The 11,462-nt window shown below is 56.0% G+C and overlaps 1 protein-coding gene across 1 annotated transcript; it reads left to right on the forward strand.

Moving 5' to 3' along the window:
• Nucleotides 1-1,846: 1,846 nt before the first annotated feature.
• SFTPB (surfactant protein B) lies at nucleotides 1,847-11,001 on the forward strand. Its single transcript, XM_045828458.1, has 11 exons — nucleotides 1,847-1,910; nucleotides 2,476-2,606; nucleotides 2,813-2,884; nucleotides 3,274-3,399; nucleotides 4,001-4,153; nucleotides 4,357-4,446; nucleotides 7,826-8,009; nucleotides 8,156-8,316; nucleotides 9,077-9,157; nucleotides 9,661-9,745; nucleotides 10,674-11,001. The coding sequence occupies exons 1-10, from the start codon at nucleotides 1,847-1,849 to the stop codon at nucleotides 9,721-9,723; spliced, it is 1,125 nt and encodes a 374-aa protein (XP_045684414.1). The 3' UTR covers nucleotides 9,724-9,745; nucleotides 10,674-11,001.
• Nucleotides 11,002-11,462: the final 461 nt, after the last annotated feature.

The following is an 11,462-nucleotide window of genomic DNA, read 5'->3' on the forward strand; positions in this document are numbered from 1 at the left end:
CCAGCTTGCCTCCTCTCTCTCTCTCTCTTTCTCTCTCTCTCTCTCTCTTTCTCCCCCACACACTCTCCCCCAATTTAAAAAAATTGTTGATAAAATACGAATAACACAATATTTATCATTTAAACCATTTCTAAGTGTACAGGGGCATAAATTACATTCACAATGTAGTACAGGCACTAACACTATGCACCTTCAGAGCTTTTTCCTCACCCCCAGGGACACAGGAACATCGCATCTGCCAGCCCTCCCCATGGTTTGGTGGGAACGTGAGACTGAGTTCTGGTCAATGAACTGACGGCAGAAATGGAAGACACCACTCCCAGGCCTGGCCCCCAAACCTCCCTCACTGTCTACCCTTCTTTCTCTCTGTGACCTGCCAGCCAGATGCTCCAGGGAGGACTCCAGGCCCTGGGGGAAGGCAGGGCCCAAAGAGGGATGCTCTTGGGGCCCTGAATGACTGTGTGGACCAGAGCCTCACCCACTGCTCTGCATTTCGATGTGGGTAAGAAATAAGTATGTACAGTGGAAAGCCAGGGGACTCCACCAGGGCTCTTTGTTATAGCAGTTACACTACCCTGATCCATACAGCACCCCAGGTAGCCACCCCCCAATCCCTGCTCTCTTGCTCCGCCAGGCCAGACTGTATCCTCCCCAGGTACCATTTGTTTAACACGAAACTACAAGCACATGTTAGTCCCATTTCCTCGAGCCTGTAAGCGACTGCAGGTTCCCCAATCTTTGCTCACACATTTACACACATCCTTGGTTGATTCTCATGATTGCAACTGTGTTTGTCATGCTGACAAGGGCTTGAGGCCAACCGAAACTTAAGGCCAACACAAATGAACCCCTGTGTGACCTTGAGGGTATCACTTGACCACCCTGTGTCCAACCATTTTCATCGTGGCAACAATCCTTGCCCTGGCTGCACCGTGAGTGTTAGAGCATTTCCCAGAGTCTCAAGGGCTCCCTGGCCACAGATAAACGGGTCACCCAGTGGTGGCAATGAGCTAAAGCTGTCCCCTCTCCGCTGGCAACAGCGTCTGCCCCATGTCAGATGATGTGCTTTCCCTCAGGTGTGCCCTGCCCCGTGGGCCTGACCTGAGAGCCTCTGCAGCTGCAGAGGATGATTTCTTTCTCCTGAACCACCAGCTGCGCCCCAGCCCCTACCCGGAGGACATGGCAGCATCCCCTGGATAGGGCTGCCCAATAGCCACTCCGGGAATCCCAGCCCCTACCTCCTTGCATCCAGTTTCTCTGCCTTTTAGCTTCCTCTTTGTTGCATGTCAACACTCTCCTGACGAAGACCAACCATGTGTCCATAGAAACAGAGGAGTTTTCTAGGGGAAAGGTAAGGATGGAGTGGGGTGAGTGGCCTAAGAGGGTCTCCGGTTTGGCGCTTGCCCTGAGTCAAGAGCCAGGCAGGAAGCTCTTAAGAGCATTGCTCAAGAACAAAGGCAGCCCAAGAGGCTTGGGGTAGAGATGGGGGGGCTCACTCTGGCTGCCCTGGCCTTGCCTCCATTTCTTTCCCACAGCTCAAACAGATGGGACCAGATGTGGAGGCTCAAGAGCCTCCTGGGTGGAGTGAGCCAGGTGTCCCAGCCCATGGGAGTTAGGGCAGGGGGCAAGGGGAGTGGGAACAGGCTTCAGGTCGGGAGGCAGGGACCTGGTCGGGGGCAAGCAGGAGTGTCTCTGCTGGGAAAGGGGCAATCCAAGCACCTGAAGGGCTCTCCAGGACAAAGACAAACACTGAGTCACCAGTGCTCCCACAACCCTGCCCCCACATCCTCGCCCACAGCTATAAGGGCCCTCACCTCAAGCAGGATGTCCAGGCTGTGGAGGTGTCATGGCCAAGTCACACCTGCTGCTGTGGCTGCTGCTGCTGCCCACACTCTGTGGCACAGGGGCTGGTGAGTTTCCCCAGCCTCTCCTCACCTCTCTCCCACCTGGGGCCAGGTGTCAAGGGGCATCAAGGCCATTTCCCCCACTTACTGAGCTCTGGCTCTGTGCCAGGCCTGTCCCTAGTCTGTATGTCATCCTCATCTCAAAGATGAGGAAGATGAGCTCAGAGAGGCCCAGGGCTTGTCCTCTGGCACACAGCTGGTGGGCACTAGAGCAGCTGTCTGATTCCAGCATGTTTAATGGCCAGGCATTACCGATGCAAGTGAGTTTGGAGCCCTGGCTGGTGTGGCTCAGTAGATTGAGTGAGTCTGGGAACCAAAGGGTGACCGGTTCAATTCCCAGTCTAGGGCACATGCCTGGGTTGCTGGCCAGGTCCCTGATGGGGGGTGCACAATCGACAACCACACACTGATGTTTCTCTCTCTCTCTTTCTCCTTCCCTTCCTCTCTCTAAAAAATGAATAAATAAAATCCCTTGAAAAAATTTTTTAAAAAAGAAAGTGGGTTTGGGGGGTGGGTGAGGTCAGGGTACCAGGTATGGCTTGTATCCCAAGGTTCCTCTGGCCCCAAACAGAAGCTGTAGGGACCACCTCATCCCAGGCCTGTGCCCAGGGCCCTGAATTTTGGTGCCAAAGCCTGGAGCAAGCGTTGCAGTGCAGAGCACTGGGGCACTGCCTGCAGGAGGTCTGGGGACATGCGGGAGCCGTGAGTATCACACACTGGGACAAAGGTCTGGGAGAGAGCGTGCTGCATGGGCTCTGGATGGATGTGGGGGATTGGGGAGCCCTTAGGGGATGGGAGGGGGTGGGAGAGAGTGTGATGATTCTGTCCCTGTGCTTTGGAGTGCCCTGTTGTTCTCTGCCTGAAAGAGCCTCCACTCACGTCCCCCATTTGGGGGTGCCCCTCCCCAGGATGACCTGTGCCAGGAATGCAACGACATCATCAACACCCTCACCAAGATGACCAAGGAGGCCATTTTCCAGGTGATGGGGCCCAGACCCTGGGTGAAGCTTGGGGGCCAAGAGATGGGGGACAGAGCAGGAAAAAGAGGTTAGCTCCTTAAAGGGGCCATTTCCTGACCAGGGGTGAGCCCTGAGGTTGCCTGGGGACTTCAGGCATCTGCTGGCCAGGAGAGAGCTCTGGGAGTAAGCTCAGCAGCCCGGCCAGAGACAGTTGTCCCTGAGGTTAAAGGGGCCTTACCTGTGCCAACTACTTACTCCTTCGCACTTTTTGAACCCCAGTGCCCTGGGAAAGGGGTGACCAATCTGCCAGGTGGTGACCCTGTGTGCAGGGACTTGGGCAGAGGCTGACCTCTGGGAGACCAGGCTGACTGTCCTCTCTCCACCCTTGCTGGCTCCCACCTGCTTCCCAGGACACAATTCGGAAGTTTCTGGAGAACGAGTGTGACATCCTCCCCTTGAAGCTGTTGGTGCCCCGATGCCACCATGTGCTTGAAGCCTACTTCCCGCTGGTCATCGACTACTTGCAAAGCCAGATCGTGAGGGCCTGCCGACCTGCCTGCCCACACAGGCCCAGAGATCCCCCCCACTCTACACCCCAGCCCTCCACACACATGCACACGCATGCCCCCCACACACACACCCCTGCCCACAACCAGTCCAGGAGATGCCATGCCTCTCGTCCAGGCGCCCAGTTTACAGTCTTATTGCTCCACTGTACCAGGGCGGCCCGCACACTTACAAACACCACACACTCCTTTACACCCTTCACACAAACATATGCCCAGTCACACACTCATGCACACACTCAGTCTCACACAAAACCCACCCATTATATACTCACACATACAAACTCTCACACACACACATACATACACTCATTTGTTCTGACAAACATACATGTTCACGCTTGCTCACACACTTCCCAGGCCCCTGTCCTGAAGTTCCGCATAGCCCCATCTCTGCCTCATTGTCTCTCCACCCCCGCCACAGAGTTCTAACCCCAGCCCCACCCAGCCTGCCCCGGCCATCCCAGGCCAAAGACAGTAGCCCTAGTCCCTGAGTCCCTGAGCCAGCCTGAGCAGGAATGGGGGGCCCTCCACCACCCTAATCACCCCCTCACCCTGCATTGTTCCCCAGAACCCAAGGGCCATCTGTGAGCACCTGGGCTTGTGTAAATCTGGGCGTTCAGAGCCCAGGCTGGAGCTGGAGCTGTCGGACCCTCTGCTGAACAGGCTGGTCCTTCCAGTGCTGCCCAGGGCCCTCTGGGAGCAGCCAGGGCCTCAGACACAGGTGAGGGAGGCCCCACCCTGGTGGGGACCCAGAGAGCTAGGGCACAGCCGAGGCCCAAGAGCACTTAGGCCCTGGGTGGGGGCAGAACTGGAAGGGAAACAAGCAGCTCTAGCAGGGCCTGAGGCAGGAGGGACAGAAGAGGAGCCCGGAGGATGCCTTCTCCTGGTGCCCACCCAACTTCGACCTGCCCTTCTCTCCTCTAGGATCTCTCTGCGCAGCAGTTCCCCATCCCCCTCCCCTACTGCTGGCTCTGCAGGACTTTGCTCAATCGGGTCCAAGCTGTGATTCCCAAGGTGAGGCCCCCCACAGCTCCACCCACCCCCCTACCCCTCCTCACACCTCCCACAGGGGCAGCTGGCTGCCAGAAGTTAGGAGGAGAGCCATTCGTGTGCTGCCCCTACCCCAGCGACTCTGGAGCTCAGGCTTGGGCCCAGCAGGTGCCAGGCCTAGAGTTCATCCAACTAATGTTAGTCCCCTGCTATAAGCCAGGCAGGGACCATGTAGGTGTCAAAGCATGAAAAAGGACGAGACCCCGTCTTGCCCACCAGCAGCTCAGCAACTGACGGAGAGTCTCCAGAGGTCTCTGTAGAACACACCCTTTAATTTTTCAAAAGAACTTCCACAGATGGACCCCTCTCCCTACCTGAGCCCAACTTGGAATCTTCCAGACCTGTAGTGACCATCACCCAGTGCTGTCCTGCCCTAAAATGGGGCCCAAGGGAGGAGGCGCTCCGCCCCATCAGCCCTTCCCAGATCCACGGGCCGGCTGGTCACTAAGGGCTCACGGCAGCAGACGAGGTACCTGCTCTTCCAGGTTTGCATTGTGGTGATTTTTTCAGAAAGTGATAAGTTCAGAGCAGAGAATTAAAACAGATGAGGAGAGCAGTTCTCTACTCTTTGGGCAAGCCCCTGAGCGGACCCCAAGCTACATCCCTGGCTGCAACTCTCCACAAAGCCCCACCCTAATCCCAACTCATTTCTACTGCAAGGTTCCGTACAGGGTGAGCAACCGTGGACAGGCAGGGGGTGGGGCCACCTTGCACATTTAGGATGCAGGCTGGTAAGACAGGAGGTGGCAAAGGTCAGACTCTGAGCCGGAGGCTCTGGGATCCAGGCTCTGGGCTGAGGCGGCCCCTGCTGGGGCCATTAGCCTAACCTATGCTGGCAGCTGTGGTAGGTCTTTCTGGAAGGGGCTAGGTCCACTGCTATCCTCCTTCGGTCCCCTGTAGCTAGGAGCTGTAACAACTGGTCCATCCTAGGAAAAGAGCCTATGAAAAACAACCACCTCATCACCTCCAAATTGGGCTTGTGTTCCCCGCCCCCCTCACACAAGAACATGTTTTCATTGATTTTAGAGAGAAAGGAAGAGGGAGAGAGAGAGAGAGAGAGAGAGAGAGAGAGAGAGAGAGAGAGAGAGAGAGAGAGAAACATCAATGTGAGAGAGAAACATTGACTGGTTGCCTCCCATTCCTGCCCCAATTGGGAATCAAACCTGTAACCTTTTGGTACATGGGATGATGCTCCAAACAAGTGAGCCACCCAGCCAGGACCAAACTTGGCTTTCCTTATTGCTATTTACTCTGAGTGTCAGGCCACCCCCTTAGAGACCCATCATCAGGGCCTCTCACAGCTGCAGGACTCTAGGACCTAGGAGAGCCTTTTGAAAAATCCAGGTCTCCTGCATTGTTCTGGCTGTGGGTGGATGGCTGGGTGGATGGGTGTGGCCAGAGAGAGGGTCACCAGGGCCAAGGGTAGGCAGGGCAGCTCAGATTGCCCAGTCCCCCCCAAAATGTCTAAGAAGTGAGGTGATAGTCAAGAGTTGGGGTTAGGTGGTTGGTCAGGGAGAGTCTCTGAGGAGGTGACCATTAAACTGAGACCCAAAGGTCAACAAGGCCCCTATGGACAAAGGGTGTCAATCAAGAATGAGTTTGGCAAGCTTGAGGAAAGCCAGTGTGGCCCCAGCAGGCAGGCCAGGGGGAGAGTGATCGGAGCAGTGAGCAGAGGGTTAGGTACAGCCGGGCCACGTAGCAAGGTCTAAGCCGAGTTAAGAAACTCTAGGTTTTATTCTGAATGCGATTTATAGCTAGTGAAGGGTTTCAAGCAGGGAACACTGTGATCTGATTTACACTTCAGAAAGACCACTCTCCTGTGTTTGAAGAATGTATTGGGCAGATGAGAGGCAAGAATGAAAGCAAGGAGAATATCTAGATTACTGCAGGAATGGAAATGGGAGAAGACAGTACTAGGAGGGTAGGCTGAGGGTACGTTTGGGAGGTCAGCTCAACAGGACTTGGTAATGAATGGAACTTGTGGAGTGAGGACAAATGAGGAATTGATGGTGACTTGGGCTTGAGGAACCAGGTCTTTGATAATGCCACCCGCTGAGATGGACAAACTTGAGAAGAAATAGACATGGGCAAAAAAAAAAAAAGGAGTTCTCCCTACCATTGTCAAGTTTGAGATACCTGTGTAACATACAAGAGGGCATGTCAAGCAAGCAGCTGAATACCCAAGCCTTAGGCAAAAGGTCAGGTCAGAGCATCACTCTGAGAACTGCTGGTGAAGGATGAGGTTTAAGTCCAAGGGAATGAGTGGGATCATAGGGGACATGGTGTGGACCGAGTGGAGGAGGCGGCTCAGTCAAGCAAAGGCAACATGACCAGAGGACCAGCAACAGAGATTGTGACTTTGAGAGCTGTTTTGGAGGAGTGATGGGGACAAAAGCCCAAGAGGAGTGGGCTCCAGGGAGACTGGAGGGAAAGAAAAGGAGCAGCCAGTATGAACCACTCTTTCAAGAAGTTCTTTTGGGAAGGGGAGCAGAGATGGGTGAGTCTTTTTAAGCCCAGAAGCTGTGTTAGCATGTTCACACATCAGTGAGACCAACCAGTGGGCTGATGGGAAAAGCAATGAGGAAGGAGAGCGAGGATAATCCAGGGCAAAGCCCTTGTGAAGGAGGGGGAAGGGCAGCCCAGGGCACAAGTGGATGAGCTGGCCTTTGACAGCAGGGGATTGTCTGGAGGCCAAGTGTGGGCTCCCATGCAAGCAGGTGGGTATATATTGTGAAAGGTGTCACACCCATACACGGCCCTGTGCCTACTCCTAGCAGGAGCTGCGAGCAGGAGCAGGGCCGAGGCCAGCTTGTTGCATGCAGGTCCTTCACACGTATTGTTTGAGTGAACGAAGGAGTAAAGGCACAAGCTGGAGTTTTGTGGCCTCCCACCCCACCCTCCAGCTCAGACCTCGTGTTTGAAACTGAAATGGGTGGGGGAACTCCTGGCTTCCCCTGGAGCTCCCGGAACACGGGATGTGCTGGCTCCGGGAGCCACCAACTAATCCATCCTGTGGGTCAGGAGGGACAAGACACAGATGTGGTCCACCTCCCCTCCAGGAAGTGTGTGACCATGGTGATGCCCACGTCTCTGGACTAGCTGTGACCCTTTCAGTTATTTCAGCCTTTAGTTAGAGCTGGGTCCACAGCCTGGCTCCAGTGTTCACTTATTGACTCAGGGCAAGTCCCCTGGACTCGGTGATGCTCAGTGTCCTTATCAGTAAACAGCATAATAATTCTCAGAAGGGAACAAGGGAATGTCTACAAAGTGCCCAGCTGGCGCTGGCACAGAGTAGATCTTGCAAGGGAAGGTTCCACCCTACCCTCTCTTGGCCCCACCCCAGAGTGTACTGGCCCCAGTTGTGGCCCAGGTGTGCCACGTGGTGCCCCTGGTGGCAGGCGGCATCTGCCAGTGCCTGGCCGAGCGCTACACTGTCATCCTATTGGACGTGCTGCTGGGCCGCATGCTGCCCCAGCTGGTCTGCGGCCTCGTCCTCCGGTGCTCTTTGGAGAATGGTGCTGGCCCAGGTGAGCCTGCTGCCCCAGCCCTGCCACTGCCCACTCTCAGCCCCCTCCCCCAGCCCTGCATGACCCCCACCCCCCTGGTTCCCCTGCACCACAGAGGACAGGAACTAAACACCTCTGCAGGGTGACCTTGACTGTTTCCTGTCTAGGCCTCACCTCTCTGCAGTCCCTGTGGGGAGAATGGATACCGGACGACTCCAAGTGCCAGCTCTGCGTGTCCGTGACCACCCAGGCAGGGAACAGCAGTGAGGAGGCCATGCCACAGGCGATGCACCAGGCTTGCCTCAGCTTCCAGCAGGACAGGCAAAAGGTACAGGACAGGCAACAGGAACTCAGGACCCAGCGCCTGCCCACAGCACAGGGTTGAGCCAGGAAAGGCTTCCCAGTCAGAGATGTACAGAGTGGGCCAGACCCCTGACATCGAGGAGCTCAGACAGGATGTGGGCCAAATAATGAGGGGACTGTAATAGGGCAAAGCCTGCTATGGTCAGGAGTGGCCTCTGGTCGAAGGGCGTGGGCTCGAAGGACCAGCAGTCCTCCCTAGTGGACGAGGCGTGGGGCCGTTATCTATCAGATGAGTCACACCGGGGCCAGCTGGAGCAGGAGAGGGCCTAGGCTTCTCTCCAAGGTCCAGTCCTGCCACAGCCCCATCCCTCCTCCCAGTGTGACTCACTGGGGACAAACCCATTTGCAAAAGGAAAGGCCCTAGAGTCCCAGTACTGAGGGTGGATGACAGCTCCATAAAGTAAGACAGATCCCAGGAGGCAACTCCCTGCTGGTGTTCCCCTGTCCATGCCCCCCATTGCCCACATCATGGCTCAAGGACAAGATAAGCTTTAAGATTTCTTCTACAACTGAAATTCAGGGGCAGGGGATGGTGATGCCCAGGTCTCCCAACAGAAACCTACATTTCAGCCCATGCCAACTGCTTCGGGGGGCTGATGTCTGGACCTACGCCGGGTCCCAGGGAGCCCTGGAGCCAGCCAGGTCCACGGAGAGGCCAGGGCAGCAAGGAGGGGCGTCCTGCAGTAGGCCTGGGTGCGCCACACAGTGACTTTATCCTTCCTCAGTGTGAGCAGTTTGTGGAGCAACACTCCGTGCAGCTGCAGAGCCTGACGGCCAGGGGCCAGGATGCCCGCACCACCTGCCAGGTGTGCCCTCCCCTCCCAGGTGGTCCCATGACTTTCCTCAGCTCCCATAGCCCCCCACCTTCTCTGGTCCGTGATCCACAGAGATCCTACTCCCTTGGCCCAGGACGCCGCCTCCCCTCACTGTTTTAATATAGAAAAGGCAGGCTCAGAGGGCTCAGGAAAAAGCCACAAAAGAATGAGAAAGGAGGAGTCTGAGGGAGAAGGCAGCTGAAAGGAGTGTGCTCTGACATGCGCTATGGGGTGGGGTTGTTGACGAAGTCATGTATGCTTGGTGGGCTCACAAAGTGGGTGTCTTGGGATGAGCACCCCACTTCCTCCGGCTCTAAACCCCGAAGTCCCCATGGCCTGGGAGTGGCCTGAGAGGCCTAGGAGTTCACACCAAGAGCACCTGCCAGCTGAAGTGAAAGCAGCCCCTTCAGAAGGAGCCTCCCATGCCCCTCAGAGCTAGAAATAGGGAGTGGGGGGGAGGCGGTGCTAAGGCCCTAACCCTGTCCCTGTGGCAGGCACTGGGGGCATGCGCAACCACATTCAGTCCTCTCCAGTGCGTCCAGGAGCCCCACTTCTGATGGGAACTCAGAGCCGTGCCAGGTGAGTCCAGCCCCCCGCTGGGGGAAGGGGTGGGGCCTGCACCCATCAGGAGGGTGACCCTCTGCTCCCCAAGCATGAAAAGGCAGCTGCTGCTGCCAGCTGCTCCCTCCTCCTCACAGGCCACAGCTCACCCACCCTCTGCACTCCCTGAACTTCAGTGTTTGATGCATTCAGGCCAAGGCCAACCTTTCCTGAAACTCAAGGGAAACCAGACTTTGCTGCCCAAAATCTTGACAGGAACTCCACCATCAACTGACCCTCCCTCCGAGACACTCTCCTTCCTCTGTCTCACCTCAGAGTCATCACCTTAGGACAGAGGGGCGGGTCACATGGAGCCTCTGTGACCAGGGTCCTTGGGGCAGGGAAGTGGCCCTCAGAGGGACAGCCACAACAACAGTGGACTTGAAGCCCCCTGAGAGCAAACTTGGTCCACTTTACAATTCAGCTTAGAGCCAGCCCCTAACACAGTGGTCATTTATTCATTTCTAAACTCACTTTTTCAAAACATAGTGAGTGTCCTGGAGCCAGGCCACATTCCAGGGGCAAGGGCTAGAACTGAGTACCATGGGGAGCCCCTGCCCTCCCGGAGCTCACACCCCAGGGTCTACCCCTTCCATCTGAGCCGGAAGCCCAGCCCTGCTCCCAGAACCTACGATCACAAGCCCCTGTGGGAGGCAGCAGGGAGAATACAGGGAGAAAATGTCTGCCCCAACTCAGACCTGTCCCACAGGGACCAGTTTATGACAGCTAGCAGGACCTAGGGGTCAGGGAGCTGCCCAGGAGACAGGGGCAGCCGCCTTTTCCCAGCTCCCAGGTCTCCCCAAACCAGGAAGAACCAGGCCAACCATCCCTGTTGAAACAGGAAGGGCAGTGGGTTGGGACAGCAGGCCCGGGCTCTGGTCCCAACTCTGCCATCAACTGGCCACAGGTCCGCAGCAAAGATACGATGCTGAAGGGGAAGCCAAGTAAGGACCGGTGAGGCCATCTCCAGGACTCCAGAGCAAGGCTTCTCCTCACTCCCTGCCCCCACTGAGAAGCAGCCTTCACTCCCATACTCACATCCTTTCCTCAAAAGTGCCATAAGGCCCTGACTGGTGTGGCTCAGTGGGTTGAGCACAGTCCAACAAACCCAAAGACTGGGAATCACTGGTTCGATTCCCAGTTGGGGCATATGCCTGGGTTGCAGGCCAGGCCCCTGGTTGGGGGCATTGGAGCGGCAACCAATTAATATTTCTCTCCCTCTTTTTCTCCCTCCCTTTCCCTCTCTCCAAAAATAAATAAATAAAACCTTAAAAAAAATCTGTACCTTAAGCTGATGGATCACGAGCCTGCAACTTGTGCCCTCAGTCCTGCGTCAGTCTTGCCCATCCTATCCATCCTATCTGTAACTGTAGCTCAAAACCGGAGCCACTTGCTTCCTCTCTGGGGGTGAGGCATGGCCACGGAGCATCTTCTGGAGGATGTCTGTGAGGAGCTCCAGCCCAGCCCAGCCTCCCCTCCCCACGGGAGCCAGCCAATCCCCACGGCCCCACAGCATCCTCCCCCAGCTCCAAGAGGAGAGAGGGATAGGAGCTGGGCCCCGCCTCACTCCATCTCCCCCTATGCAAGACACTAGCTTTTATAAATACTGTGCTAGCACTTTCACAAAATTCAAAATTTAGAAGAATAAAAAATGAGACCATAAAGTGCCATAAAAGACACATGAAATCTTTAACCT

Source organism: Phyllostomus hastatus, unplaced genomic scaffold (assembly GCF_019186645.2).
Source record: "Phyllostomus hastatus isolate PE091 unplaced genomic scaffold, TTU_PhHast_1.1 phas_scaffold_78, whole genome shotgun sequence".
NCBI classification, from domain to species: domain Eukaryota; kingdom Metazoa; phylum Chordata; class Mammalia; order Chiroptera; family Phyllostomidae; genus Phyllostomus; species Phyllostomus hastatus.

Excerpts from the sequence above, each read along its gene's own strand:
- SFTPB (XM_045828458.1), top strand. The coding sequence starts at position 1,847 with ATGGCCAAGTCACACCTGCTGCTGTGGCTGCTGCTGCTGCCCACACTC. Across the intron at positions 1,911-2,475 it reads ACTCTGTGGCACAGGGGCTG|AAGCTGTAGGGACCACCTCA; the intron begins GTGAGTTTCCCC and ends GGCCCCAAACAG. Across the intron at positions 4,154-4,356 it reads AGCCAGGGCCTCAGACACAG|GATCTCTCTGCGCAGCAGTT; the intron begins GTGAGGGAGGCC and ends TCTCTCCTCTAG.